The sequence below is a fragment of the Triturus cristatus genome, chromosome 5_1 (assembly GCF_964204655.1).
Source record: "Triturus cristatus chromosome 5_1, aTriCri1.1, whole genome shotgun sequence".
Taxonomy (NCBI): Eukaryota; Metazoa; Chordata; class Amphibia; order Caudata; family Salamandridae; genus Triturus; species Triturus cristatus.
The window spans coordinates 140,185,336-140,213,168 of record NC_140587.1 but is presented as its reverse complement, the minus strand read 5'-3'; the positions used below and the strand labels follow the sequence as shown (position 1 = coordinate 140,213,168).

Sequence of the window (27,833 nt, the reverse complement as noted above, 5' to 3'; positions counted from 1 at the left end):
GTAAAGAATCTATAACTACATATGTCTTGTAAATACATCGTTACCGAAGGTAAGTGATTTGTTCATCTGAAAAAGACTGTAGTTATAGATTCCTTACCTTAGAATAGATACCCCAGCAATACCAACCACGGAGGTGGGTCTGCGAACTAACTTCACACCATGAAGTCCTGGAGAACAGAACGGCCGAAAGCCATCTCTCCGGACTTGGCTGTCCAGGCAGTAATGCTTTATGAACGTGTGCCAGGATGCCCATGTGGCCGCCTGGCAGATGTCAACCAACGGAACACCACATCCCATGGTAGTAGTGGCTGCCATCGTCCTGGTAGAGTGGGCGCGTAGTCCTACTGGAGGTTCCTTTTTTGCCAAAGAATAGCAGATCTTAATGCATAAGACACCCATCCAGAGATGGTACGTTTGTGCGCTACCCGACCTTTCTTGGCGCCCACATGACCCATAAAAAATTGATCGTACACCCGGAAGTCTATAGTGTGGTCAAGGTAGAAGGACAGCGCACGTTTTGGGTCCAGACAGTGGAGTATCTCCTCCTCTTTGGAAGGGTGCAGAGGCGGGAAGAAGGTGGCAATGTGATGGTCTGGCCTATGTGGAAAGAGGTAACCACTTGGGCAGAAAAGAAGGCCTAGTATGAAGGAACACTTTGTCCAGATGGACAGCAAGAAAGCGAGGTTTGGAAGAAAGAGGCTGAAGCTCACTCACCCTGGGAGCAGATGTGACTGCAAGCAGGAAAGCAGTTTTGAAAGTAAGGAGACTAAGAGGACAATTATGTACTGGCTAAAAGGAAGCACACAAGATAAGTGAGGACAAGATTCAAGTTACGAAGGAGGAGGAAACAGATGAGTAATGCCTTCCAGTAATCTGTTAACAATAGGGAAATTGAAAAGAGAACGTTGATCAGGAAGGCAAAAGGCCGAAATGGCCGAAAGGTAGCCTTTAAGGGTGCCCAGAGCAGAGCCCTACTGGACCAAAGAAAGAATGAAGACAAGAGCCTCTAAAAGAGGGGCAGAAAGGGGATCCACAGCCTTTGGTGTGCACCATGCCACAAACTGGTTCCATCTACAGGCGTATACCGTTTTAGCGGAGGGACACCTGGCTGCCAAGATGACATTACAGACTTTGGGACGAAGTTCGAAAGCGATCAACTGTTGCCACTCAATCTCCAGGCAAGGAGGTGAAGGCTGGACAGGTTCGAGTGGAGAACCGTCCCCTGCTGCTGCAACAGATGATCCTCCCGAAGAGGCAGTCTGATTGGAAGATCGATGGCCATGTTCAAGAGTTTGGGGTACCAGACACTTTGTGCGCAGTCCGGAGCCACAAGAATGACTTGGGCACGGTCGCGCTTGATTTTCATCAGCACTCTTGATAGAAGTGGTACAGGTGGAAAGGCACACAGGAGGCCACAATTCTACTCGCAATGAAAGGAGTTGCCAAGCGAGTGCCGCCGTGGAAACTCCAATGCGCAGAACTGCTGACATTGCGCATTCTCTTCAGTGGCAAATAGATCTAACCAAGGCTCCCCCCACTGCTGAAAGAGACCTTGCACCACCTCAGAGTGAAGATGCCATTTGTGATCCATCATGCACCGGTGGCTGAGTTTGTCCCATTGAGGGAACCTGCCAGGTGTTGAACCACCAGGGAATGCCCTGATGTTCCAGCCATGTCTAAAGGCGAAGAACTTCTTGACAGTGTCCACGAACCCACCCCACCCTGTTTGTTGCAGTACCATATGGTGGTGGTGTTGTCCGTAACATCTGCACTACTCTTCCTTTGACAGAAGGAAGGAATGCCTTCAGTGCAAGACGGATTGCCCGGAACTCTAGAAGATTGATATGGAGCCCAGACTCCGCCAGAGACCTCTGGTCTCCGCCTCTTTAATGTGGCCGCCCCATCCCAGGAGTGACGCATCTGTCACCACTGTGAATTCTGGTTGGGGAAGGGAGCAGAATCTGCTGCTGACCCAATCTTGGTTCGTGAGCCACCACTGCAACTGAATCGCAGTCCCCTCCAAGATTTAGACGACATTGGAAAGATTGCCCTGATGCACTGGAACTTCAGGTCCCACTGCAGAGCCAGCATATGTCATCTGGCATGACCTACCAGCAGGATGCAGAAGGCCATGAGGCCCAGTAGCCTCAGAGACATTCTTATCGAAATCCAGGATAGAGACTGAAACATTGGTATCATAGCCCGAATATCCCAGACTCGCTGCTCGGGAGAATAAGCCCAAAACTGCGCAGTATCCAGAACTGCTCCGATGAAAAGAAGCTTCTGAGAGGGAATCAGGTGGGACTTGGGCATGTTGATAGTGAATCCCAGCGAATGCAGGAGGTCCGCCGTAGCCTGGAGGTGGGAGACAACAACCTGGGGCAAGCCCGCCTTCAACAGCCTGTCAAGATAGGGGAAGACTGGAACCCCTGATCTGCACAGATGGGCTGCGATCACCACCATTACTTTCGTGAACACCCGAGGGGCGCTGGTAAGGCCAAAGGGGAGCACAGTAAACTGAAAATGCTCATGGTCTACTGTGAACCGTAGGTAACGCCGGTGGGTAGGCAAGACGGGGATGTGAAAATAAGTGTCCTGCAAGTCCAACGCTACCATCTAGTCTCCAGGGTCGAGGACAGACAGGACCTGAGCCACGGTCAACATTTTGAACTTGTCCTTCCGGAGGAAACGGTTGACGTCCCTGAGATCTAAGATAGGACACAGGCCTTTGTCCTTCTTGGGTACCAGAAGGTAATGGGAATACCAACCACGACCTACTTCTGGAACAGGGACTCGTTCGATAGCTCCCTTGGCGAAGAGAGCTACAACTTCCTGGTGGAGAAGGGACAAGTGATCCTCCAACATGCAATGGAGTGTTGGAGGTATGGAGTGAGGGTAGTCTCAAAGGGGAGGGAGTAGCCCCTTCAGACTATCTGCAAAACCCACCTGTCAGATGTGATGTTGTACCAGTGGGGGAGGTGATGGCAGATCCTGATGTGTGTCCCTTCCTCACTTTGCGACTGGATTCAAGCTAGCCTAGCTGATGAAGGGTGTTACCCGGAAACCAGTCCCAGGATGCTGGTTTCTGGTTCAGGAAAGACCTGGCTTGGCAGTTCGGGCTGGACTGTTCCCATGAGGCAAAGGGTCAAGACTGATTTGCATATAGCTGGGTCTGAACTGAGGTGGCGAAGTGAGCTAAAGACTGATGATGGATTCAACCCAGATCTGTGACTGGGGGCGAGTGTCTGAAAAGAAAAGATTCAGGTGCTCCGTCCATCATCTCCTTGTGTTTGCACTGGCGGCACTTAAAAGATGGACTAGGAAGGTTTGGACCCTGCTGCAGGGGGGCATTGGTGGACTAGCCCTCCCACGACGCTGGGTGCCACGTCCCCGGCCACACATCGGCTGGGCAGCTTGTGCGGCCCTATGGCTGGGGGGATCGGGGTGACCGTGGTGGGGCACCCGTTCCGAAGCTATGACAGGGGCGAAAGGCAGACTGCATGAGGCGAGAAGTTGCTGCGAGGCCCAAGGATCTGGCCGTGGCCCTAGAGTCCTAGAAGCGCTTGAGGGCGTTGTCTGCCTTGTCACCAAACAGGTGACGGCCATCAAAGGGTATGTCCAAAAGTGTGGATTGGACATCCGCAGATAAGCCAGACGTTCTCAGCCAGGCGTGAAAATTGTCCTACCCAGCGAGTCTGCGGTATCCAGCCTACATCGGTGGTGTACTTAGCTGCGTCTCGACCCTCAGCAACAGCGAGGGTGAGCACAGCCCGGGCCTCCTCGGGGCACTGTGGGCAAAAGAACAATGGATTTAACCCAAATCTTTTGACTGGGGGAGAATGTTTGCATTGTCAGCATTCCGTCCATCATTTGTTTGCTGTAACACTGTGGCAGCACCTTGCAACCGTATCCCACACCGTGTGTATTACGGCTCAAGAGACATGCGGTGTTCCCCGGCTGCAGTCCTAAGTGGGCGGAAGAAAACATCATCTTCCCAAGATGGTCCAGCTTCTTGGATTCCCTATCGGAGGGTGCAGTAGGGAATGTGTCTTTTGAGGATGAGGCTTGGACCACCAAGCTCTCATAGGTACGGTGTTGGGAGAGGAAGTGGGTCGCCCTGGGCTGGGCGGTGCGTCGGGCAATCATCCTGTCCTGGACTAAGTGCCCAGAAGGATGTCCGTGAGAGCCTCATTAAAAGACAGCAGGGGCTCTGAAGAAACTGCTGCCGGCTGAAGCACCTCAGTCAGGACGCAAATCCTGACAGCCACCGTAGGAAGCTCGAAGCTCAAGGCCTCAGCCACCCTACACAACACCACAACGTAGGATGCTTTTTCCTCCGTAGCCACGGTAGGGGGAGAACGCACACCAGGGTCTGGGAGGTATCCAGACCACTGGCATCACTCAACTCCTCTCGCCAGTCCGGCTCCTCAAGTTGGTCTGCTAGAGGGTCAACAGAGCCCTCCAGTCCTCCTCACCCTCCTCTGTCTGCCACTCAGGGTGGTAGGGAACACCAGGGATGAACAGCGATACAAAAGTACCCTCTGGCGCCGGTACAGATGTCAGTCCGGCGCGATGTCCAAATCAGGGGGTGAGGCTTGGGTCGACGCCGGTTGGGGGCACAACAGACGTCAAGGGCGTCATCACTGGATTCAGGGCCAGGGAAGGTACTGTGGGGTCAACCGGCACCGATCGAGATTCAGGCCTGGATCCTTGGGGACACTGCGGCACCGAGGCTGGAGCTGCCGGCATCGAAGGCCCAGGGCCTCCAGCAGAGTCCGTGGGGCCCGAAGGAGTGTCTGCAGAGTCGAGCTGCCCAAAGATGCTGTGCAGCGCTTCGTAAAATGCACAAAGCTGGGCAGGTGAAAGGAGGGAAGCGCAGAGCCGTCCAGGGGGGTTCCGCGGAAGGAGCCGGAGAGCGACGACGCTCCGGGTCCCACGTCGAAGCACAAGGTGGAGTAGAAGCATCGTCGGTCTTTGCCTTCTTGTGCTTCGACTTACCCGAGGAGTACGAAGACGAATGGCGGTGGCTCCACGACCTTCCCCTCGAATGGAACCCCGGACAGCCGGGCCTCCAAAACCTTTTGGGACTGCTCCCGCAAAGACTTTGGGTTCAGGGCCCAGCAATCTGAGCACGACTTTGGGTCGTGCCCACGCTCCAGGCACCAGTGACACAAGTTGCAGATCGGTGACCAACATCAAATTGTGACAGGTGTCACAGGGCTTAAAACCGGGCCGACGGTTGGACATCCCTCGAACACCAGGAGTCGAAAAAGGGTTAGTCAAAAAGTGACTAAGGGGTGCAGGGGCGGCGTCTAAGTAGACACCGTGATGTCATCCTGGCGACCACTGCGCCAACGACGAACGTGGAGTCGACAGACGCCACCTACCAACGCGCATGGGTACTGCTACGAAATAATTTCGCCAGATCCAGTCTGACGCCTGGAGGTAATTCTAAGGTAAGGAATCTAACACTACAGTCTCTTTCAGATGAAACACAAACACTGTAGTTTTTTGTGGACACCATTCGCAACAAGGAAGCAGAGAATTACAAGAAGGCAGTGGCTGAAGCTATGAGACCTGCAAACCATTTTCTAGCGTAAGGACTGATTTGCCCACGACTTCTCTAATCGCTCATGGAAACAAAATATTCTTCTTTGACAAATTTTCTGGGTAAGACTACAGTTACGAAACAAAAAAAAGACCTCTTTAGAGCTGCAAACCAGAGTCACATTTCTCAAGGTCTGGATTGATCTGTCAAACAATACTTTAACAGCAATAAACACGGTTTTCGTGTAACCATTACCTACAGCTTGATGATAGAAGTCAGGACATAAGATTAGCATCTGCTTTCGGTGACTAATGTATTTTTGTGGTATAGACTATTCATCTGGAAGATCTATTAATTTGGCTGTTGATTTAGATATATTCATCTGGAGGTTCTAAATAGATCAGAAACTAAGCATTTGAATGACAATTTACCTTGTTTTGACATTGATCAATTGGTAAATCAAGCCACTCATACAGTGGGCAATACTCTAGATGAAATTTTCTCTAACAAAAAGCTAAAGGTTAAATCGGTTATACCACTAACCTGGACCGATCACAGACCCAATTTTCAAGCCAAAAACTTCAACTAAAGTAATAACAATTATTATTCCCTGCAAATTATTAAAGCCAGAGCCTGCAAAAACAAATACTGCTAAGTTCAATGATACTCTGGCTGATTCTCAGCCTATCCTAGGACCTTAATGTAGCCTCCTCCGATTACAAGGACTGGATAAACGCAACAGTGTCTCTAACAGACCCACTAAAAACTTTTACAGAACTCCGAAATAAACTTTGTGCCCACTGGTTCTCAGTTGAACTTAAACTCTTTAAACAAAAATGTAGGCTTCAAGAATGTGTGAGGAGAGAAAACTACTGTGGGGCAGAAAGAACCAAATTACAAACAATATATCTTAGAACACAAGAGCCTGATTATAGATAATAAATCAAAATACTTCACAGCGAAAATTAATCTGGCTAAAAACTCAGCTAAGGAACTTTTCAAAACAGTTAAAACACTTTCCAGTCATGATACTCCAAACACTCTGGTGTCTGACCAAACTATGTGCAACAGAATAGTACATTTCTTTGAAGAATGGTACAGGAAATATACTGTAAATTTCACCCCAACCAGAACACAATAGTGATGGGAAATTGTTTGGATAACTCAGATTTCTCATGCTACACTTCATGAGTTCCCTCTGCTGAATGATGAGAAAAGTAGGATGCTTATTGATTCCATTAAATCAGTTTCCCCTTCAGATGCCTGTCCACCAATAATTCTGCAGTCAGTAACCAGTACTAGCTCGGTTCATCTGACTAAACTTTTAAACACGACCATCCAAGCTGGAATCTTCCCAACTGATTGGAAGAAAGCCTCCATTCTTCCCCTGTTGAAAAAGCTCTCACTTGACCACAATGTGGTTAGCGTACCAATTACTTAACTTCGGTAGTGGTGTATCAGGTAGAGACTATTCTAGCCGCAGATTCCTTAACGTAGAATTATCGCCAGACGTGAGACTGGATCCGGAAAACTTTTTCCCACAGCATCTCAGCGTGCCGGGGGGCGGCACCACGGGACTCCGCCCTGACGTCATCCACGGGCATGACGTCAGCGAGGTTACATAAGCCCAACCCCGGCGCGCTGACATCAGTTTGCTTTGGAGAACTTTTCCGCACCACCACGCGGAGCCAGTGCAAACAGAAAACTGTGAAAGCATGAGAACAGTGTGCAAGAAGTATAGAAAGAAGGAAAAATAATCCATGGTGACCCAACAGCAGCACGAAAGACAGCGTGCGCACCGCGGACCAGAACACGTATGACAGAAAAGAACATGGCAGTAGCCCAAAAGGTAGCCCCACAAGGGAAAGGGGACACCCATCCCCCCAGGGGATGGGTGTCCCCGCAATCCTCTGCTCATGACGTTACATATTACATCACTCATGACATGGTCAGTGGCATCACTGATGACATCATCCTTGTGATAGAGTGGCGGTTGCGCAAGTTATAGTTATCTCAACTAACTATAACGGGAGAATTTCATTGGTTTTTTACGAGTGAAATATCCACCTAACTATAACGTGTGAAACCTATGGTTTTTTAAGTGAATTTGCAAGGTTTTTTAAATGCTAATTCCTAACTATAACGTGTGTGAAACCTATGGTTTTTTCAGTGAATTTGTACGGTTTTTTAAATGCTAATTTATTTATGTATGTTTTTTATATATTTATTTTACAATAAACTACGTATTAAAATTATTATTATTTTTTTTTGGTTTTCACCGTGCGCGCACCCCGCGATTAAATTATAATTTTTTGGGGGGGGGGGGGTTTCACCGTGCGCGCACCCCCGCGATTTAAAAAAAATAAAAAAATTTTTGCCTTCGGGGTCCTTCAGGGACCCCCTGACAAAGGCTAGGGGGTCAGGAACTCTCTACCCTGCCCCATTTTCACATTCGCCACCTTCCTTTTTCACTCTCGCACTGAAAACAAACAAAATGGTGGCCGACACTTCCTGATTTCGACCGATTCGAACGTTGACTAACATGTAACCACCAATCAGAATTACGCTCGCGCACGTTAGGGTGCTCGCACGGTGGGCGCACCCTGCGCGCGTATAGATATTGATATGCTTTTAAATGCTATTTTCTCAGGAAATACTGAACAGATTTACACCAGACCTGCAAAAGGCACTTCCTTGACCTTATGGCTACCTCTCTGCCAAATTTCAAGTAATTCTGTTCAGCCGTTCGGGCTGTAGCTGCGTCTAAAGGTCCTATGGAAAAATGCATGGGGAAAACGCGTTTTGGGACCCCCCTTTTTTCTTGGCCCCCGCTTGACGAATCACCCCGAGACTTTCAGGGTAGGAGCTGAACGGAGCGCCCCATTAGTTTTGAAAAATTCACGAGGATTCGTCAACCGGCGCCAAAGTTATTCAAAATAGAATTTTGAGATTTCCTATGGAAACACGGTCCTAACTATAACTATCTACTGGCGACCGCCAGTAGAATATATGTAGAATATATGTAGAATATATGTAGAATATATGTAGAATATATATATATATATATATATATATATATATATATATATATATATATATATATATATACACATATATATACATATATATACACATATATATACATATATATACACATATATACACATATATATACATATATATACACATATATATATATATATATATATATATACATACATACATACATACATACAGGGGCAGAAGTAGCAATCCATTCCGCCCAGCACGGAGTCAATGACCCCAGTACACCGCCACCTCTTCTCCCAAACCGAGAGGCGGGCTGAGATCAATCCAATACCTTGGAGCACAACACGACACCGCCGAAGCAGATACCAATGGTGTCTCAGCCAACTTGCGCAGCGGGAGCCTCTGAAACGCGTCACTGGCAAACGCGTACCTGTAGTGGTCATGCTATCTGTGGTCACGCTCTAGTTTAGAGTGTTATTGCTCCATGATGGGTGGTAGCTCATTGGCGGTTGGGGACTGTCTTGTGTAGTTGTATAAGCTGTCTTCTCTGATGGAAATAAATCTACCTGGAATCCACCAGATGTGCATCTTGTAATTACTTCACACTGGCGACGACTGGGAGCATATCACCAAATCCTCCTTCAAACGAAAAGAGCAAAGGCCACGCAGGGGAATCTTGGAAGCTCTTTTAATGAATCTATGGCAAATGCATTTCGGTACAAACGACCTTCTTCAGTGCCAGAAATTATGGAGAGGCTGCCACCCACTGCTTAATATTAGTCCTGCCATGTTTCCATTGGTGGAAACCCGCTCCTCCCCCATCACGTAGCTGATCACCTATTCACAGTTCACAAGATGCTAGTGAACTGCAAGTCCCAGGATACACTTCTGCCGAGGTAGGTGGTGCAAGGGGTCTGTATTGCCAAGTGGTTAGCGGCAAGCAGGATATATATCATTTTACAGCTCGGCAATGACAGCACTGTGCTAGTCCTATGCTTAAAAACTTTGCTGTACAAATGGCAAAAGACTTTGTCCTTTTCTATCTCGGCGTGGATGGCACTGTGCTAATCCTATGCTTAAAGATTTTGATAGAAAATCAGACATTTGAGGTGAGCAGATCTAGAGTGTCGCTGGTGTTGAGAGTGCTCCATACAGGAGCTGCTTTCCACCTAAACTTGATAACTACCCAGAGTTCTCTGCTTCTATTTTTGCATAATTTATTCGTCACTCTATGCCTGAAAGGGTATTTCTTTGACTTATACTGGGTGCTCCCTTGTGTCTGGACAAAGCTATACCTCTCTGAAGAGCTCTAATTAGAGCGAAACACTGTGTCAGGGGTTGCTTTTACTCATTTCAGGTTGGCTTGATTGGTATTTTACCAACTCAAAGCTGTAATACTGTGCCTGGAGTGGTAATTGGCTTTTGTCATTTTACAGCTCGGCAATGACAGCACTGTGCTAGTCCTATGCTTAAAGACTTTGCTGTACAAATGGCAAAAGACTTTGTCCTTTTCTATCTCGGCGTGGATGGCACTGTGCTAATCCTATGCTTAAAGATTTTGATAGAAAATCAGACATTTGAGGTGAGCAGATCTAGAGCGTCGCTGGTATTGAGAGTGCTCCATACAGGAGCTGCTTTCCACCTAAACTTGAGAACTACCCAGAGTTCTCTGCTTCTATTTTTGCATATATATATATATATATACATACATATACACACACACACATATTCACAGAAAAAACATAGGTTTCAGGGGTGTTATAATTAGCTGATATTTCACTCGTACAAAACCATAGAAATTCCTCCGTTATAGTTAGTTCTGCTAACTATAACTTGCGCGCCCGCAGTGCACTGCTGATGATGTCACATATTACATCATTCATGACATGGTCAGTGACATCACTGATGACATCATCCAGTGAACGTGGTTTAGTTTGAAATTTAAATATGTATTATATATATATATATACATATATATATACATATATATATATATACACCAATCTGTATTGAAGATTGAGTGGATATATAACTGTCTGGATGGAGGATTTAGTAGCTGTCTGACTGTGTGCATCACTGTCTCTGTTGTATAACATGCTGCATCAGTTGATCACTAGCTACTTGAGTGTGTATATTAGTTATTGATTAGTTGGGTGAGTATTTGTATGGGACACAGATTGTGTGTGGTTGGATGGGGTGTGTGCAACTCTATGCATAGATGTGTGAATGGTTGATTGACTAGGTGTATAGGTTTAAGAGTGCACGTGGAAACAGTTGTTTGGGTGACAGTGTATTTGTGTGTTGAGCGAATATATGTTTTAATTGTACATCTTCACCAAAGTAAAAAAATAAAAGGCATTGTATGTGAGAGTTGGTGTATATAAATAAGTATATGTAAGTCAGTGATTGTGAGAATAACTATATGAATGAGTAAGTAGTAGAGTAGTACAGAGTAGAGAGTGAGTAGTAGAGAGTGAGTAGTAGAGAGTGAGTAGTAGAGAGTGAGTAGTAGAGAGTGAGTAGGTGCGTGAGTAGGTGCGTGAGTAGGTGCGTGAGTAGGTGCGTGAGTAGGTGCGTGAGTAGGAGAGTAGTAGTAGAGAGTAGTAGTAGAGAGTAGTGTGTAGTACAGAGTAGTAGAGAGTAGTAGAGAGTAGTAGAGTAGTAGAGAGTGAGTAGAAGAGAGTGAGTAGAAGAGAGTGAGTAGAAGAGAGTGAGTAGAAGAGAGTGAGTAGTAGAGAGTGAGTAGTAGAGAGTGAGTAGTAGAGAGTGAGTAGTAGAGAGTGAGTAGTAGAGAGTGTGAATAGTAGAGAGTGTGAATAGTAGAGAGTGTGAATAGTAGAGAGTGTGAATAGTAGAGAGTGTGAATAGTAGAGAGTGTGAATAGTAGAGAGTGTGAATAGTAGAGAGTGTGAATAGTAGAGAGTGTGAATAGTAGAGAGTGTGAATAGTAGAGAGTGTGAATAGTAGAGAGTGAATAGTAGAGAGTGAATAGTAGAGAGTGAATAGTAGAGAGTGAATAGTAGAGAGTGAATAGTAGAGTGAGTAGTAGAGTGAGTAGTAGAGTGAGTAGTCGTGATTGAGTAGAGAGTGAGTAGTCGTGATTGAGTAGAGAGTGAGTAGAGAGTGAGTAGTCGTGATTGAGTAGAGAGTGAGTAGAGAGTGAGTAGAGAGTGAGTAGAGAGTGAGTAGAGAGTGAGTAGAGAGTGAGTAGAGAGTGAGTAGAGAGTGAGTAGAGAGTGAGTAGAGAGTGAGTAGAGAGTGAGTAGAGTGGCATGGTGTGGAATATAGTGGCTAGTTGTGATATGATGTGTGTTGGTGGGATGTATGTGTGTAGTGTGTTTTGCTGGTGTGTATGTTGGTGGTATATGCAAGTTTACACCCCCCTAAAAAAACAATTGTAATGATATTAGTTATGTGCGTAGTGTGATGGTATTAGAGAGAAGAGGGGAGCAAAAGACAGAGAAAAGGGACAAAATCTGGGTAAGAGAGAAAGTAGCAGGGAAACAGAAAGGGCAAGAAACAGGGAGACTGAAAAGAGGATAGAGGCAGAGGAACGAGAAGACGTCCCTAGGCACTGTTCCTAGGCACGGGGTGGCTACGTGATTTGCTCAGAATCATAGGCTGTTGAGTCGACGCAGACTGCCAGCTCCAAAGTAGGCGTCTCTGGCCGTTGCGCCACACCTTCGACTCTCAGCCCTTGTTACCTACTCTGGTTGTTTGTCTCTTTCAGAAAAGGGCCGTGGTTATGAGTCAGGCAGAGAGGAATTACTGTAGGATCATGAGTGGATCAGCATTAAAGCACCTGGTATTCCTAGTTGTTGGAACACCGGACCCCATTTTACAGGCAGTAATTCTACTTAGTAAAATAGTAGGAGACTTTGGCTGCAAGAAGTCAAGCCTCGTCACCCAATTTGTTTTTTTTATTTCTGGTGGGGACGCATTCAGTTCTACCCCCTGCCCCACCTTCTATGCCCCTTTCCTTCCTAATCCCCACAGCCTCTCCCTCCATCCACACCCCACACAGACGCTCCCACACACATTGATCAGGTGGTAAATGTATGCGTCAAATCCCATGGAATTAAGAATTCTGCATCGTTTTGTGACCATAAATCCAGTTCCAAATGTTAATTCCCCATTCCAACTGTTATTATGAGGCAGGTGGAACAGGTTTACCGTAGGGAATTCTAATCCACCTGATAATGATTGGTAGTGATTTTACCAGGCACTAATTTTTCTCAGAGCAGGTGTGAATGTATGCCTTAAAACCCTTAAAACTGGGAATTGTGTGGCTTTACAACCAGGAAGTCCAGCTTTACAGACCAATTCCCCTTTCCAATACATAATGTCATGGTACTCGTGCGATGTTACTGCACGGTTATTTAAATTTCACCTGCAGATTTATCCCCACGCCCTAAACAAGTACCAACGAGTCAGAAATGCATCTCTTCCCATTTGCATCTGCTGATTAAGTTTGTTTTAATGTTTCCCTTAGCTTGAAGATGGTAGCTGCCTTCCACACAGCAGCTGTCTGGTGCTTTTAACATACTAAGGGAAGAAGAAATGCAGTTGACATATGGAACTTTCAAATGTTTTTACCTTATGAGGTGTTCAGTTTTGCACAAAGCTATTGTCTTTCTCCCCTCACTTTCACACCCAAGGCTCATCTGTGAACGATTTAGGGCATAACGTCTCATCTCCAGCGTACCCGCTGCCTTCCTGACCTCCAGATTGATATTTCGATGAAGCCAATTAAAAGTTCCTCTCAATGTAAATATATATTGCAGCTGGGTACAGGTGCTAGAATAAATTCTCAAAGATTTTTTTGACAGTAACACAATTCTCACTTATTTAGGCGAAAACAGATGTTTATTTCCGGTCCATAATTCATTCTGGTTTGTGCTTCATTATCACCTCCAAGACACGTCATATACGAGCTTCATGAATAACAAAAGCAAATAAATGTGCATTCATAATAAGACCGAGCCGCCTAAGAATGCGCCTCGTGTTTTGCTGGTAAAGTGTCATGATTGCTCTTTTAGTGAAACGCTCGCTGCAGATCTCGACGGTGATCTGGTTATCACGCGTGACCCTCTTAGTGATTATATTGGACAAATAATACAGCCTGATATTTGTATCCTTTAAAAGCCTCAAAAGGGTGGTATAAAGTGTGATTGATACAGGCTTTTGTTTTCAGAGGGCAGCTATTGTTGTCTAATTGATGCTTCTTTGTGCTTCATTATCACCTCCAAGACACGTCATATACGAGCTTCATGAATAAGAAAAGCAAATAAATGTGCATTCGTAATAAGACAGTCGCCCAAGAATGCTCTACCGAAAGCCTGTGAACTTCTTCTGGGCAAAAATGTAAATGACTGCATACGACCAAATGTGGTTAAGACCTCAATTGGATTCTGTACTTCAGACCACAAGGGACATGACGCCCTGTGTGACAGACACCTGGGGTAGCGCTTCTGCTTTGGATTAACAAAATGGGAGGATTAGGGTTTTTTGCCTGGGTGGATGCTTAGAAGACGTTTGTGAGAGCTTCCCGCAGCTCGCCTTCTCGCAGAACAAACGTGCTGATACAGAGAGTACAGGTACAAAGCAAGAACGGGATTAGGCTGCAGCCGGAAGATGGCAATCATGCGACATCTAGTTCCAGGTCAGCAGCAATGAGGAAGTCTGCGACCCGATACCAAGCAGGTAGGAATAGAGGGAGCAACTGCGGGGAAGCCAAAGGGAGAACAGAAGGTATAAGAGAACATGCAGAAAGGTTTTTTTTTTTTACCGAGACAGAAATAAGTGATGCAGGTGACGGGGCTATAGCAAAGAGGTCTGCTCCAGTATTAACAAAAGAAGCAGGAAATTCAGCGCTGGAACATTAGTGCCACTGCCGGATGTAAAATACATGGTGACGTCACATGCAGAATACATCTAAGGGAGGTCGGCCGAGTTGGCGGGCAGTGCGCACGCCTGCATGGCGGCGTGCTTTCACTTTAAGCACTCCGTGTTTAAAGTGAAAGCACGCGTGTTTATCAAGATGGTGACAGGCTGTCCGCTGTCCTTACATGCTGGCACATGCTGTTCGGTTTGGACAAATGGCGAGAGCACCCATCTTTGTCCATCCCTGCGCGTGCATGTAAGGCTTTGGCAGAATCGATTTCAAAAGGTCCTCTCTGGCAAGAGCAGCGCATGCGCTGCTTTCACCAGGCGAGACCTAAAAAGAAGAAAGGCCGCCCTAGGCGGCATACAGCGACCTCGTGGAACACAAGGAACCCGAGAGGGCAGGCACCGCTGCTCGACAGAGAAGAGGACTATACAATAGCCAACCAGTACCCCATCTGGGGTAGGAAACGTCCCCCAAAGAGCACCAGGGGAGAAAAACCTCTTAGGGGCAAAACCCGGCGGCAGAGTTAGAACCAAAAAGGGCCCGCAGACAGCACCACATGCGGCTTACCAGGCAGCCAAGTCGCACAAAAAAAATTGAAAGGCCGAACCAGTGGCCGAGGGCACCGAGAGGACAATCAGACCTCAAAGGCCCACTCCAACCTAAACCAGATACATACGCAAGGCCGAAGGGCCCACCAAGCGCAGAAGGGCCAATAAAAGGGCACCAAGACAGGCTTCACCAGAACCAGACTATAACGAAAAACAGCGCCCAACGGGGCAGGGGATAACATCTCCCAAGGAACACACAGAATGACCATCGAAATCAAGGAAGAGGACGACGACGACTGAGGCCCGCGAGAAGCCGCTGAATCGCAGAATCTGCGTGAGTGTTAAACAGAAGCACTCCGTCAAAGGGCAAATCAACCAAACGCTCCGGGATATTCTGGGAAGACCCCATTGCGCAACCAGGCATGGCGGCGGAGGGCAACGGAACACGCCATAGCACGGGCAAGACAGTCCACAACATCCAAAGCAGAACGCAGAATATACGACGCCAACTCGCGACCATCGATCTCACACGGCTCTGCAAGTCTGCCCCAGGTCCCTCCCCGGAGATGCGGGGCAGAAGGGCCTCCACGGTATCCCAGAGGACAGAGGTAGCTCTAGCCAGAACACAGAGCGTGTTGAGCGCATGCAGAGCGTCGCTCGAAGAGGCAAAAACATTACGCCCCCAAGAGTCTAACCAACGGGCCTCCCGCGACAGTGGGAGCAACACCGAGGGAAAAGACGGAAAGGCAGCCTGAAGAACAGGGCCCTGGGTGGAGGGATGGGAAGAGGCAAGCGGGCCCATGAGGAGCCGGCCAGTAGCGATGAAGCAGCAGCGGAGGCACCGGATCCCCAGAAGCAGGGCGTCCCCAGGCCCCCAAGAGGGAATCATGGAGCGAGGCTTCAAAAGGAAGCAAGGGCTCCCCCCCACCAGAGCCCTGGTGGAGGACCTCCAACAAATGGTCAGGAGGCACCTGCGCGATCGGGAAGTCCATCTGTAAGATCCCAGCGGCCCTGGCGATAGCCCGGACAAAGGCGACGCCTGCTTCCGAGGGACCCCGCAACGGCGAGAGCAAGTAGTCTGTGGGCAAAGGCTGCAGGCTGAGCTGCCCGTACCCACGCCCCGCCGTAGAGAGTAAAGGCCCGCCCAGAAAGGACGGGAACCCCACTGATGAGTGAGGAACCTGAGGGCCCTTCGGAGAAGAAGTGATAGCCGCAAGGGGCGGAACAGCTGTCCCGGGATCTGCAGCCGCGGGGACGGGGTAGAGCTAGCCCCAGAAGGCACCGGAGAGAAAGTAACGCGCACCCGGACTCTTGCGAGGAGCAGACCAAAAGACGGCAATCGTCCGGAGACGAAGGAACGTCCGGGGAAGAGTAGACGCCCCCACGCTGTACCAGCGCAGGAGAGACCTCGACGGGAGCCGGGGCATCTGTCAGCGGGGGCAGGAGCGTCTGCCCCACCGGCGTCGGCGCGTCCCCGAGGGGCCAGACCCACCTCCAAAACCACCTGTCGCACAGGAAAGGTCGAACTCGGCGAGGCCAAGGAAGCGCCGGCACGACCTCGGAGGGGCCCACCGCCCCCAGAGAGGGACGTGGTGAGGCAACCTCCGACCCGGCCTAAACCCGCGGCACCATCCGGCCCGGGGAAGAAAGCCGCTGGTGCCAGCCCGGCGACAGCTCGGCCTCCAGGAAGGCAGCCGCCTGTCCAGAAGGCCGAGGGGAACCCGGGGACGAGCCCAGAGTCCCGGCGACCCCCAACGACACCACAGGGAACCCCGCAGGGCTTTGCGGCAAGGAGGTAGCGCTGTGGGTCGAGGAGGGGAACCCCGAAGGGCCGCATCTCGGCGACACCACATCACCCACTCCTGAAGCCGCACCTGTCGGCGCCAGGGACGGATCCGCCGGCGATTCCACAGCCGGACCCGCGAGAGGGTACCGCGGAAGTCTCACGGGGAGGGGTGGGGCAGAGGGAGGCCGGCAGAGCCGCAGCGTAGGCCTCTATCTGAGCCCTGGAAGCCCCTGCGCCAGGGAACGGCGGATAGGGGGCCGACGTCCGAGGATGCACGTCCCGAGAGGAACCTGCGCCCCCCCCCCGCCAACCGAGGACCTGGCCCCAGGGGCAGACTGGCAGACTTAACCACCGGCGAGCGACAGCCAGGGAGCCGCCGGCGCAGCCGAAAGCAGCGATTCTTGGACTCCTCCGGGGACACACACTGGGACGAGGCCGACCCGGACAGGCGGGCCGAAAGCAGCTTCATCCGCTGCTCCCGCCGGGATTTGGGCTTGAGCTGCTGGGAGGAGTCACAGTCCGTGGAATCGTGGTGTTCGCCCAAACACCACATGCAGATGGGGTGGGGGTCCGTCGCCGACATCGGACGCGCACACTTATCACAAGTTTTAAAGCCCGAAGGCATTGCACACAGTTCCCCAATAAAAATGAGGGAAGGCCTGCAAACAGGCGAGCAGTGCAATCCAGATCCGCGTGGCACGCGCAAAAGAAGAAAACTGATGCAGCACGCCGGGCTGGGGCTTTTGCGACCTCGCCGTCATGCCCGCGGACGTCAGGGCGGAGTCCCGTGGTGCCGCCCCCCGGCGCACAGATGCTGTGGGGAAAAAGAGTTTTCCGGATCCAGTCTCACACCTGGGGATAATTCTACGTTAAGGAATCTGCGGCTAGTAGTTTTTATCAGATAATTACAGACTCATTTCCCGGCTTCCCTTTATAGCAAAGATACTGGAAAAACAGCTCAACTCAGACCGAGTCAGCGCTGGTTACAGCGCCTGAAGAAATTAGAATGATTATGGACAGCCGAGGGGAAATCGGCCTTAATCCTGCTGCATTCTACACCATCTCCAACTCACTGCTCATCAAACGGCTTGAAAGCGTAGGTATCTGAGGGATGGCTTTAGAGCGTCTGACAGCTTTTCTCTCAAATAGAAAAGGATCTGTAGGTTTTGGAGACTTCACATCTGTATATTTTACTTTACCATGCAGTGTTCCTCAAGGATCTTCCCTGAGCCCTACCTTTTTAGGTCGAAGAACCGTCCGGTCTGCCGAAGGCAGAACCGGAAGTCCGGAGATCTTATGATTCTTAGAGTGGCTATTTAGCCCGCCTCTCTTTTTGCCTCTCCTCCATTGGCTGGCTTCCTAAACGGAGGCCAGCCATTGGAGGAGAGAGCCGTCCCTCCAAATAGGCTCCGTCTTTTTCAGATTCGGGGGCCTGTTCCGTGCTCTTCTTTCCACTTTTTAGCCACGCCCTTTTTTAGGCGTGTTTTTCTCTCCTCCAGCAAATGGCAAGAGGAGAGAAAAAGAAACACGCCCCCGAATCCGAAAACGCCACTGCATTTCTCCGAGGCATTTCTGCTTTGCCTCGGAGAAAGGCGGTGGTGTTCGGGGCGATTCCCTCAATGACTGGCAGCTGAGCTCGCTCGCCGCGGCAGCACAAACCTTGAAAATTAAAATAGAGCTTTTCGTCGGATTTTCAAACCATGCCTCATGTCGAATAAGCAACTAAAATTGCAAAGACCACCCATGAGCCTCCATGTTGGTGTTTCAGAAGCTCAGCTTAATTTACTGCCTATACGCGCGCTTCTCTGTCCTGCTCCATGGAAGGCGGGAACAACGCCCCCCTCCTTTCACACTGATAGACAGCCGGCCGCCCGATCGGAAACTCGAAGCCGCCAATGGGGCGCAGCGCATCTTACTAGACGACCCAATGATGATGGAGCGCGAGCACTCTGAGGGGCGGGAGTAATTGCTGTAGCAGCAAGTTAGAATGAGAAGCTGCAGTTTTCTGTTTGTTTTGTTTCCTTCCATTTTACCTTCGGGGGCTTGTAAGAACAAAGGAAAAGGAAACGCCATCTCCCCCGGTCCTTTCCCAAGAACCCTCCATCTTATTTTGAACCTTCGAGTTTTGATCAGCGTCCGTATGATTGGCAGGCACGTTATCTATTGCGCAAAGTTCAGGGGATGCGAAAGGTTAGTCCCTCGCCTTTAATGCAATGTCTGGATCTTCATGCCCGCATGTTTCACGATGTGTGCAATAACCTAGTATATGTCTGCATTACCCTATTGTATCATCTGGACTTTCCGCACCCACATGGTGGCATCTGTTTTGGGGACAATCGCAACCGGGCTTTCCAGATCCAACGTATGTCATCGCACGTGTGTGTGACTATAGCGCGAACTGGACCCGAAGGTATTGGAGCGCTTTACATGAGCACCGGCAACGTTGATTTCCGTGGGATTGATAAAGCCTCTCCTATCCCGCCTCGTTGCTCAAACAACATTTGGCCTATCTGTCAAGGTGTTACAGGCTGGCCCCACAAACAAACACTACAGCCACCCTCCCCATTACCCTGTATGCTCTTGGCACGCATGCCCCCCTTGCCCCCCCCACAGTTCCAGTCTTAAACCTTCCAACATCGGAAGCTTTGGCCATTTTATGCGCGGTCTTTACGGAGCGGGACGTGGGGTCGCCTCTTCCTTGCTGCTCGGCGTTTTAAGTCCGGCGTTTCCTGGCTCGGCGTTTATCTATGGGCTTCTTAATGTCAAAAGGCGGCCCATAATTACAAATTAACGACGAGGTAAAACTTTACTTTTGGTCTATCCATACCTCCTCCGTGGGAGTTGGCACATTCCGTTTATCTGAAGGCGGTGCTTTCACTTTGTTTTGTGTTCAACGAGTGTTTTAATAACCCAGAAAAGTGGAATAACTCCCATCTTTTCATTCGACACTTGTAAATAACTCTTAGCTCAAAATAAACTGCAAATGGAAACAGCCTCTCCCATCCCGCCTCGTTGCTCAAACAACATTTGGCCTATCTGTCAAGGTGTTACACGCTGCCCCCACAAACATTAAACACAACAGCCACCCTCCCCATTACCCTATATGCTCTTGGCACGCATGCCCACCCCCACAGTTCCAGTCTTAAACCTTCCAATCTCAAACTGCTCAAACCCGTTTCTGTTTCAGGCACCAAGGAGGAGTTCTTTTAAAAAAAAAAAATAATAATCAAACTCCTACACTGAAAGTGTTCAAGTACTCCCTTTCCCTGAAAGTCCCTTCCCGAGGTTACTTTAGAATGGCTAAGGCTAACTCCCAGCACAACCACTCTCTTCAGCGGTACTTTTGCGCAAAGGTAGCTTGCCCTGGGTCGGACTGGGCCAGAAAATAGGCCTGGGCGCCAAATTAAAAGTGGCCCTCAGAGAGTTGAAAAAAAGTGCCCTGAGTTGCAAACCAGGGCACTTTTTAACGTGTAAACACAGGCTGTAGAAGTGTTTTGCAAGGTATGGAAGGCTGGGTGCATGTATACTTGCTCGTGCAATGTGTGTGCTAAAAGAAGGAAAATCAGCGGAGAAAACGGCCTCTATAAACCATGAAACAGGCCCACAAAGAGCCGGACCAGCACCTCCGACGCTGCCACAACATACTATTGGCCAGTCCGACCCTGCATGTAAAAACATACTATTTTCGATGTACTTTTATATAGCACACAATATTGATTAAGTAGACATATAATAAGTGACAGTTGCAAAAAAATACAGAAATAAAAAAGAATACAAAACATGCACAGCAAATGTGTGAACAACGTTTTATTTTTCTGGAATTCGCAGTAAGGTTTCTGTCCATTTGGGCCTTATATCAGATGAATTAAATATAAATATTAAAACCTTCTACTGAATCCTGCTTCATTCTAACACAACAGTTTCCTAGAGGTTTTCTGAAAAGGTGAAAGCTGAGAGTTGCTCGATGTGAGCCTGTGTTTTAAAAGCCTGTTTGTATCCATTACATCTGGAATAAAAGGTTAAAAATATGAACAATAATTAAATAAAGTAAGACAGTGGTAAAAAACTGGCCAGATTGATTTTATTCACACCCAAACACATTAGCGCCACTTTTACAGAGTTTGCCAGTAAAGCGCTATTTTAGTTTTCTTGTCTTTGTTTTCCCTGGGCTTGCAACTAGTGCACAAATCCTGGAGGTACTGCAAGGTGTGGATTAGAAAACAAAATGTGTACTGCGGCTCTGCGTCCAGGGATGTGGTCATTTTACCATACTGCTAACGTTTTGTAAGAATATCAGCAATGGACATTGAAATAGGACCATTCAAGGCCCCTTTCACGCAAAAGCACTCACTGATTTCTGAATAGTGAGTGTAAAAGCTTTAAGGCAACAATGTTGTTCCTGCTTGCATTTCACATGGTTTGCTAAATTTTGCATTCCCCTATGAGTGTTTGCTTTTTCCAGGATGAGGTTACTTTTTTTTGTAGGCCGCATATTGCTCGTCTATTGCGTCATTTAAATTGAGCCTCATCCAGGTGTTTATAGCCGGCAGCAATTGAGTTGTAGTGGACGGCAGTGTGAGTTTTTCTCAGTGGGACAGTATGGTGTTCAGTGGGGGAGACGATGTGGCACTATGGCCAGAGCTGCTGAATTTGGAACTGGGGAACCACGTTCAGCCTTAATAACCAGTCCAGCAGACAACTCTGCTGAGAGAGCACAATCCCATGCTAGACCTTAAACGGCTTCGCAAGACATTAGAAGCGCTGGTGTCTTAGCACCAGCAGGTGGACCCTAGCACTGGCAAGTCTGGGATAACCTTCAAGGTTTGTCCACCACAATCCATACTGAAGTTCCTCCAGTCGTGCTAGCAGGCCTATAAAGTAGCACATCCAAGAACAACAGTGACTCTGTCACTTAGGTCACAGGACCCTTGAGAAGGGCCAGCTCTAGGGCAGTGCAACCGGTGAGACCGGGCGCTGACTTTGGGTGGAGACATTATGTTTGCAAGTAAATTAAGGTTTTAAAAGCGCTTGCTGCCTCCTTCCTGGCCTCCAGCAATTTTCGGCAACAATAAAAATGTCATGAGGACTCTGGTGTTTAATGTTCTTCCTAGAGAGAGATCGGAGTTTTGTCTAGTGGAAGTTTTGACTCCTGGAAAGGTAGCACATAGTAAGGTTAATGTGCCTGCAGCAAAGAACATGTACCATGCAGACCACAAAGTGCACATAATGTAAATAGGTCAGTGGGCTACTGCATGTGTGTGTGTAGGTGGCTCTGTAGGTGGCTCTATTTGTGTGTGGGTTGCTCTATGCGAGTGGCTCTGTGGGTGGTTCTGTATGTGTGGGTGGCTTTATGTGTGGGTGCAAATGCAATAGGTCTCGCATTTGCGAGTGATTAAGCTATTGACATTGTAAATAACAATGCTGTTTCTTGAAATGTTTTAAAAACAAAAACAAACAAAAATAATGTCATGAGCAATGCCAATAGCTCTAACTTTAACAATGCCGAGACCATTGCATTGTAAATGCTTTTTTTTTTAATATGTATGCAGCACCTCTGGACAAATTTATTAGATCCTTTGGCTTTTCTATCGCTTATGCAGATGATACGCAAATGGTATTTTCGATCGCAGGGGATCCCTCAGAAGTTGGGAAATGTTTCAGCAAGTGTATGGGTGAGGTAGTAGGCTGGATGGGAAACAATTGTCTCAAGCTAAACTCTGAGAAGACATAGTCCCTTATTTTTGTAAAAGAAACAACGTTTTGGAATCCTAAATGGTGGCCATAAGAGCTGGTCCCTCTCCCTCTTCCAGTCAGTAAGGTCAAAAATCTGGGGGTGATTTTGGAAAGTAATCTCAGGTTCTCAGAATAGATTAATCCAATTACATTATCCTGCTTTTATCTTTTAAGAAAACTGAAAAAGATCCACATGTTCATCCCTTTCGATTTACAGAACACAGTAATCACAACTTAGTTCTCTCAAGGACTAACTACTGTAATGCCCTTGACTTGGGCACACAAAAAATGCAGATGAATAAATTGCAAATTCTTCAAAATGCGGCAGCTCGCCTTCTTATGAAGATCCCAAAATATACATCAGTCTCCCAAACTATTGAGATCCTACATTGACTTTAATTCAGTAAAAGAGTAGCCTGCTTGACACACAAAGCCTTTCTGCTGCCTCCATAAAATGATGGAATACGTTGCCTTTGCACCTTAAAGCTCAACCCACTCTCCTGTAGTATAGGAAACAACTTAAAACCTGGCTTTTTATGCAGGCCCTGCCCCTTTAGCACATGTTCCTTGTCAACTAGACAGGCTTGTTTTTACTTGCATCACAATGGACGCTAGCGCCAAGAAGACCTTGGGCAAACAAGCATTTTACAAACTATCAATATCAATAGATATAGCCATTATAAGTTAGTGATAAAGGCGAATAACATAACTTAAGCTTTAGGATGCATCACTGGATTGCTCTTTTATGTAAACAGATGCTACAGAACTCTGCAGCTGGGCTTGCATGCTCAAAAATGAGATGCAGCGACTTCAATTGTGTATGAACTCCCCTGGCTGCTTTCTTCACAGACCTCTTTTTCCAAGTATTTTGTTTTGAACACTAGCCCTTTTATGGGAAAGAGCCTCCATTTTTTTTTAGCAACCAATGAACTGCATATTCTCCAGGTCGAGCGTTGCACTCTGCCAAGCAGGGTTTGCTCTTAGTTCCCAGTTACGAGAGACAGAACGAGGGGAGGCATTAACACCAACTTTCTGGAGTAGCCTACATTCCACTCAACTTATTTTAAGAGTCAGTGTAAAACTGGGTTATATTTTGCATGCAATGGTTATGAGGGGGCCCTACGTGTTTGGAGTAAATACATATTCATTCAGGGCCAAGAAACCACTAAGGGTGGCATGATTTCTCATGAAAAACATCAGAAACAAATCTCAGTTTGCTGAAAACCAAGGTTTAGATTGAGCTTTCATATTAGGGACAAAGCATTGAAAAAAGACAAAGCTTCAAGGTGTCTGCACACGTTTGAAATCACAAATGTGGCCAAAATCTTAGAGAAAGAAATTTTGGAGTCAGACTTCTTCAAAACTGATGCATCTCCAGAGGGGAGGGTTCCCTGTCTAGGATTAGGCCTTAAGAACTCTTGGCCACAGTACTATGCATCTGACCTGCAAGTATCAACACACAGTCTAATTGTGACACCTCTTCTAAGAAGCTTGTTTTGAGTGAAAATTCATCAAAGAACATCTAAAGTTGTCATTTCACCAGCTTCTACCAATCCACATGAGCACCATTTGACTTTCGACTCCTTACCATTTCGGGAGATGTCCAGCTCCACCAGCTGCATGAAATTGGCCACCTCCGGAGGCAGTCTCTGGATCTCATTGTCGCTCAGGCCAAGCTTTCGTAGGTTCAGCAACCGGAAGAATGGCTGAGGAAGAAGAGAGGAAGGGTTAGGAGAGACCGCGCTGCATCTCCTCCTACTCTGATAATGACAGACTGCATAAAAAGAAACAAATTAAAGGGATATCTTCACTGAATCCTGGTTTTATGGCAAGGCACGGAGATCCTTTTCATAGCCAACTCACAGCAGCAACTTCAATAAATAATAGAACTTCGAATAAGAACGTCGAACACTCCAATCCAGCATAAACCCCTGACAGGCAGCCATCTTCCTTCGTTGTTGTTGCTCACTTTCAAGATAAGAACCTGTGTAATTATCCTTGGCTTTGGATAGGTTTTAAGTACAGTTTTTTGGTTGAAAGATTGACAGGCATATGTTTGATTTGAGAGATATGCCTACAGAGGGACAACCGGTACATCCCAGCAGAGAACATTCAATGACTAGCTTGAATACTACAGCTGGCGTCCCCTATTGTGACAGTGACCTTGGTCCCTAAAGAGTAAATAAATTTAAAAAAAACTCCATCTTCATTCAACATACAAATTTTGTAGAATGTGCATACTACAGAAAGAGCAAACACAAACAGCATTAAGTATTTCCACACAAGATGACACCCTATGACAGTCTCCTTAACTTGCACAGTAACAAACTACCACAAGGAGCATTCAAACATCTGAAGCTTCCAGAGGATTAAAAGATGAAAGGCGTGACAAACATTGCGCGGTCATTTGTTACTGCTAAAACATGCTTATGGAAGATGTACTTTCAGAGACTGAACTGAGGAAACCTGGGGGCAGCTTCCCATGAAGTCTGGCCCCTCAGCTCCAAGGTGTATCTGGACTGGTTCCTGGTCTGGGTCTCGCAAGGGCCAGGACAAACCTTCTCATTTATAGCACACCTCAGATGGCGATTCATTCAGCCTCTCCTTCAACATCTACCTTTTCTAACCAAGCAACTTGCGAACTACTCCCATTTAGAAGAGTAGCAGACCCACAGGTCACCTCAATGTGTGGAAAGACCCTTAGAGCGGACCTGCTCAATATGCTTCTATTGATCTCTTTTCGAAGGCTCTACAAACGCACACAGTGGGATGGGTAATGTTGGGATTGACACATTACTCCTATGTATGCCTACCACTGGCCACAAATTCTGAAATCTGGGCACTACAGCTTATCTGCATTTTGCTGGACTGGAAAATGAAATAGATTCTTAAAGCCAGAGCGTTCGAGCTGTGCTTCTGGACAGCCCTCCATCCCAGTCACTGCTGCACAGAGGATACTCATGATTTTGGCTTACGTTCCACCTCCAGTACTGAGGCCATCCCCACCTACAGCTTTAAATAATCAAACATTAGAGGGGGTCAAGCCCCGTAGCCCCTTTCACTATGGTTTCTATTGTTTTATTCACAGTGCTGAACCTCTCAGCTTGCTACAATGGCTTCTCTTCTGTTAAAATAATTTAATGGACCTCTTTCTTGTCTAGAGAGTGAACAATCTGTTTGGAACCTCTGCTGTGATAACATGTTTTACACAGGCCTCGTAGGGTCGACCACATTCAACCTGGGATTAACACGCATCCTACTCCAACCAGACACACAAACAAGATTGAATGGGGCTACGCTTTGCCAGCACAAGGATCTTTGGTTTGTAATGCTCTGCACAGCATCCTCACTGGTTAATATGATTAGTATAGATCTGAGGCTGTTCCTTTCTAAGTAGGCAGTGTGAGCTAAATGTGCACATGCCGAGCCAAAACCATGCAGGATAGGACAACAGGGCGTTCAAGGCCAAGTGGATTTGGATTCAAAGAATGGGGATTAGGGCTCTGTGATCAGAGATCTTAGAATTGTAATGATTTTCATTGTCTGTAGAATTGTTATGTCCATTTTGTTAAATATTTTTTCCATCTTCGGTTCTTTTAAGTAGCAAGGGGACAATTTTTTTTTTTTGTAGCTTGAAAGATTTTAATTTAAGTGGAAACTAAATCATTCATAAAAATTTAAATTTTTTCACTGAAAGATTAAGAGGGAATGAACATTGTTGTCAGTGGGAGCTAAAACTCTCAACACTACCACAAAAGCTGAGAACAGACTATACAAAATCATCTTGGTCCATAGGGATTTGTGATGGTTTAGGTTTACCAGAGTGGGGCATCGATATGAGTGCTGTTATGAACAGGACGGCAAGTCGCCTCACCAGTGCGGCTGGGAGCGGCTATTAGATACAGAGTTCGAAGGGGCCAAGATTAGGCACAAAGTGTTTCCTCTGCTGCGAGTCAATTAAATTGCTGAAGTTTTCCCAAGGCTGACGTCACAGTATCATTAGACTTTTTCTAATGCATATTTAGATCACTTGGATCCAATGGTTTTCTTGGCTGCAGAGATCCTTGTGGTTCTGCGTGGTCCTATGGTGATACACAATACCATTGATCGATGTTTTCCATCATTGGGTTACCGCGTTCAGGAAGACCTAAATTCACTTTGATTTAAGGGGAGATGAAGGTGCGTCAGAAGCGGCCTTCAAAGACTTGCTGGTGCTAGTTAGAAATTGAATGGGTGAATGTTGGTTGAAATGAGGTACTAAGACAAACGGGTTTGTGGTTGTAGGAGCCATCAACGAGATCTTAGACACAACCTTCTGCCCACCAAGTGTATGCGCTTGAAAATGTCCTGGGTCAAAGTGAAGACCCTGGGCTACTGCTCGATCAGAGATTCGTATCTTGATCAACGGTATCAAAGATTTCTACCACATACCATGCCTGGTCTGAGGCCCTACAGATGTGATATTGCAGTGTCATCCTTGGCGGCACCCAGACCTGGTTAGGCCAACACTCTATATTTGGGGCTGCCCAAGTTGATTAGGCCAGACCTCAGACAGACTTTGCTCGGGGGCTAGCCAGCTTGATGACTCTTGAAATTCAGAGATCCTTGCACTGGCTCTTGTTGGAATCATCTTCGTGTTGCACATCTAACCTTATGTGGTATAATCAGTCTGTTTTTTCCAGGTACATGTAGAACTATCTACCGGAGCATGTGCTTTACTATTAGGGAATGTGTTAATTTAGTCAGAGAATGCCATGATGAGTTATATTTCTTTGTCCAACACCATCTCTTTTTGTAGCGCTTTTAACAAAAGTGCTTATACAGCCATGGGAAACCGTGCACAAAGCCAGGACATTCAATAAACGAAGCTCCCGTGCAATCTGAGGTTCAGACAGGAGTACACGATGCCAGACAAGTTGTCTTTTAGCAATTCCTTGAAAAACAATAAAGATACATGGCTTAGACGGCCATCCATGAACAGAGGAATGGGAAGTCGGGGAAACGACCTAATCAGAAGAGGGTGTCTGAAGCCAGGACAGCAAGTGCAGGAGAAATGCCTGGCAACGAAAGGACAGGTGGAAGAAGCAGTTTCAGGCAGGTTAATAATAGATAGTGATTCGGTATTTACATTTCAGACGGTAAGAATCGATAGTCCGTGGGGACAGAGTGCATGGTCGGGTCGGTGCCAGATAAGGAGGGTACTGCTTTTAAGTGGACGCAAAATTAAAGGATGCTTAAAGGCGATACGCACCCGTCTCTCCGGCTAGTAGAGTGCAAGAACACTGAGCAAGAAAGCCGGTCAATCACTGCCCCCTAGTG

General features: G+C 47.4%; 1 protein-coding gene across 28 annotated transcripts in view; it reads right to left on the bottom strand.

The window, feature by feature from the left end:
- SCRIB (scribble planar cell polarity protein) overlaps positions 1-27,833 on the bottom strand; it is a 792,600-nt gene that overhangs the window by 572,800 nt on the left and 191,967 nt on the right. For all 28 annotated transcript variants that reach the window (XM_085604619.1, XM_085604607.1, XM_085604621.1 and 25 more), the window contains exon 2: positions 24,103-24,220. In XM_085604619.1, coding sequence (XP_085460745.1) covers positions 24,103-24,220 — 118 coding nt within the window. The remainder of the gene's footprint in view (positions 1-24,102; positions 24,221-27,833) is intronic.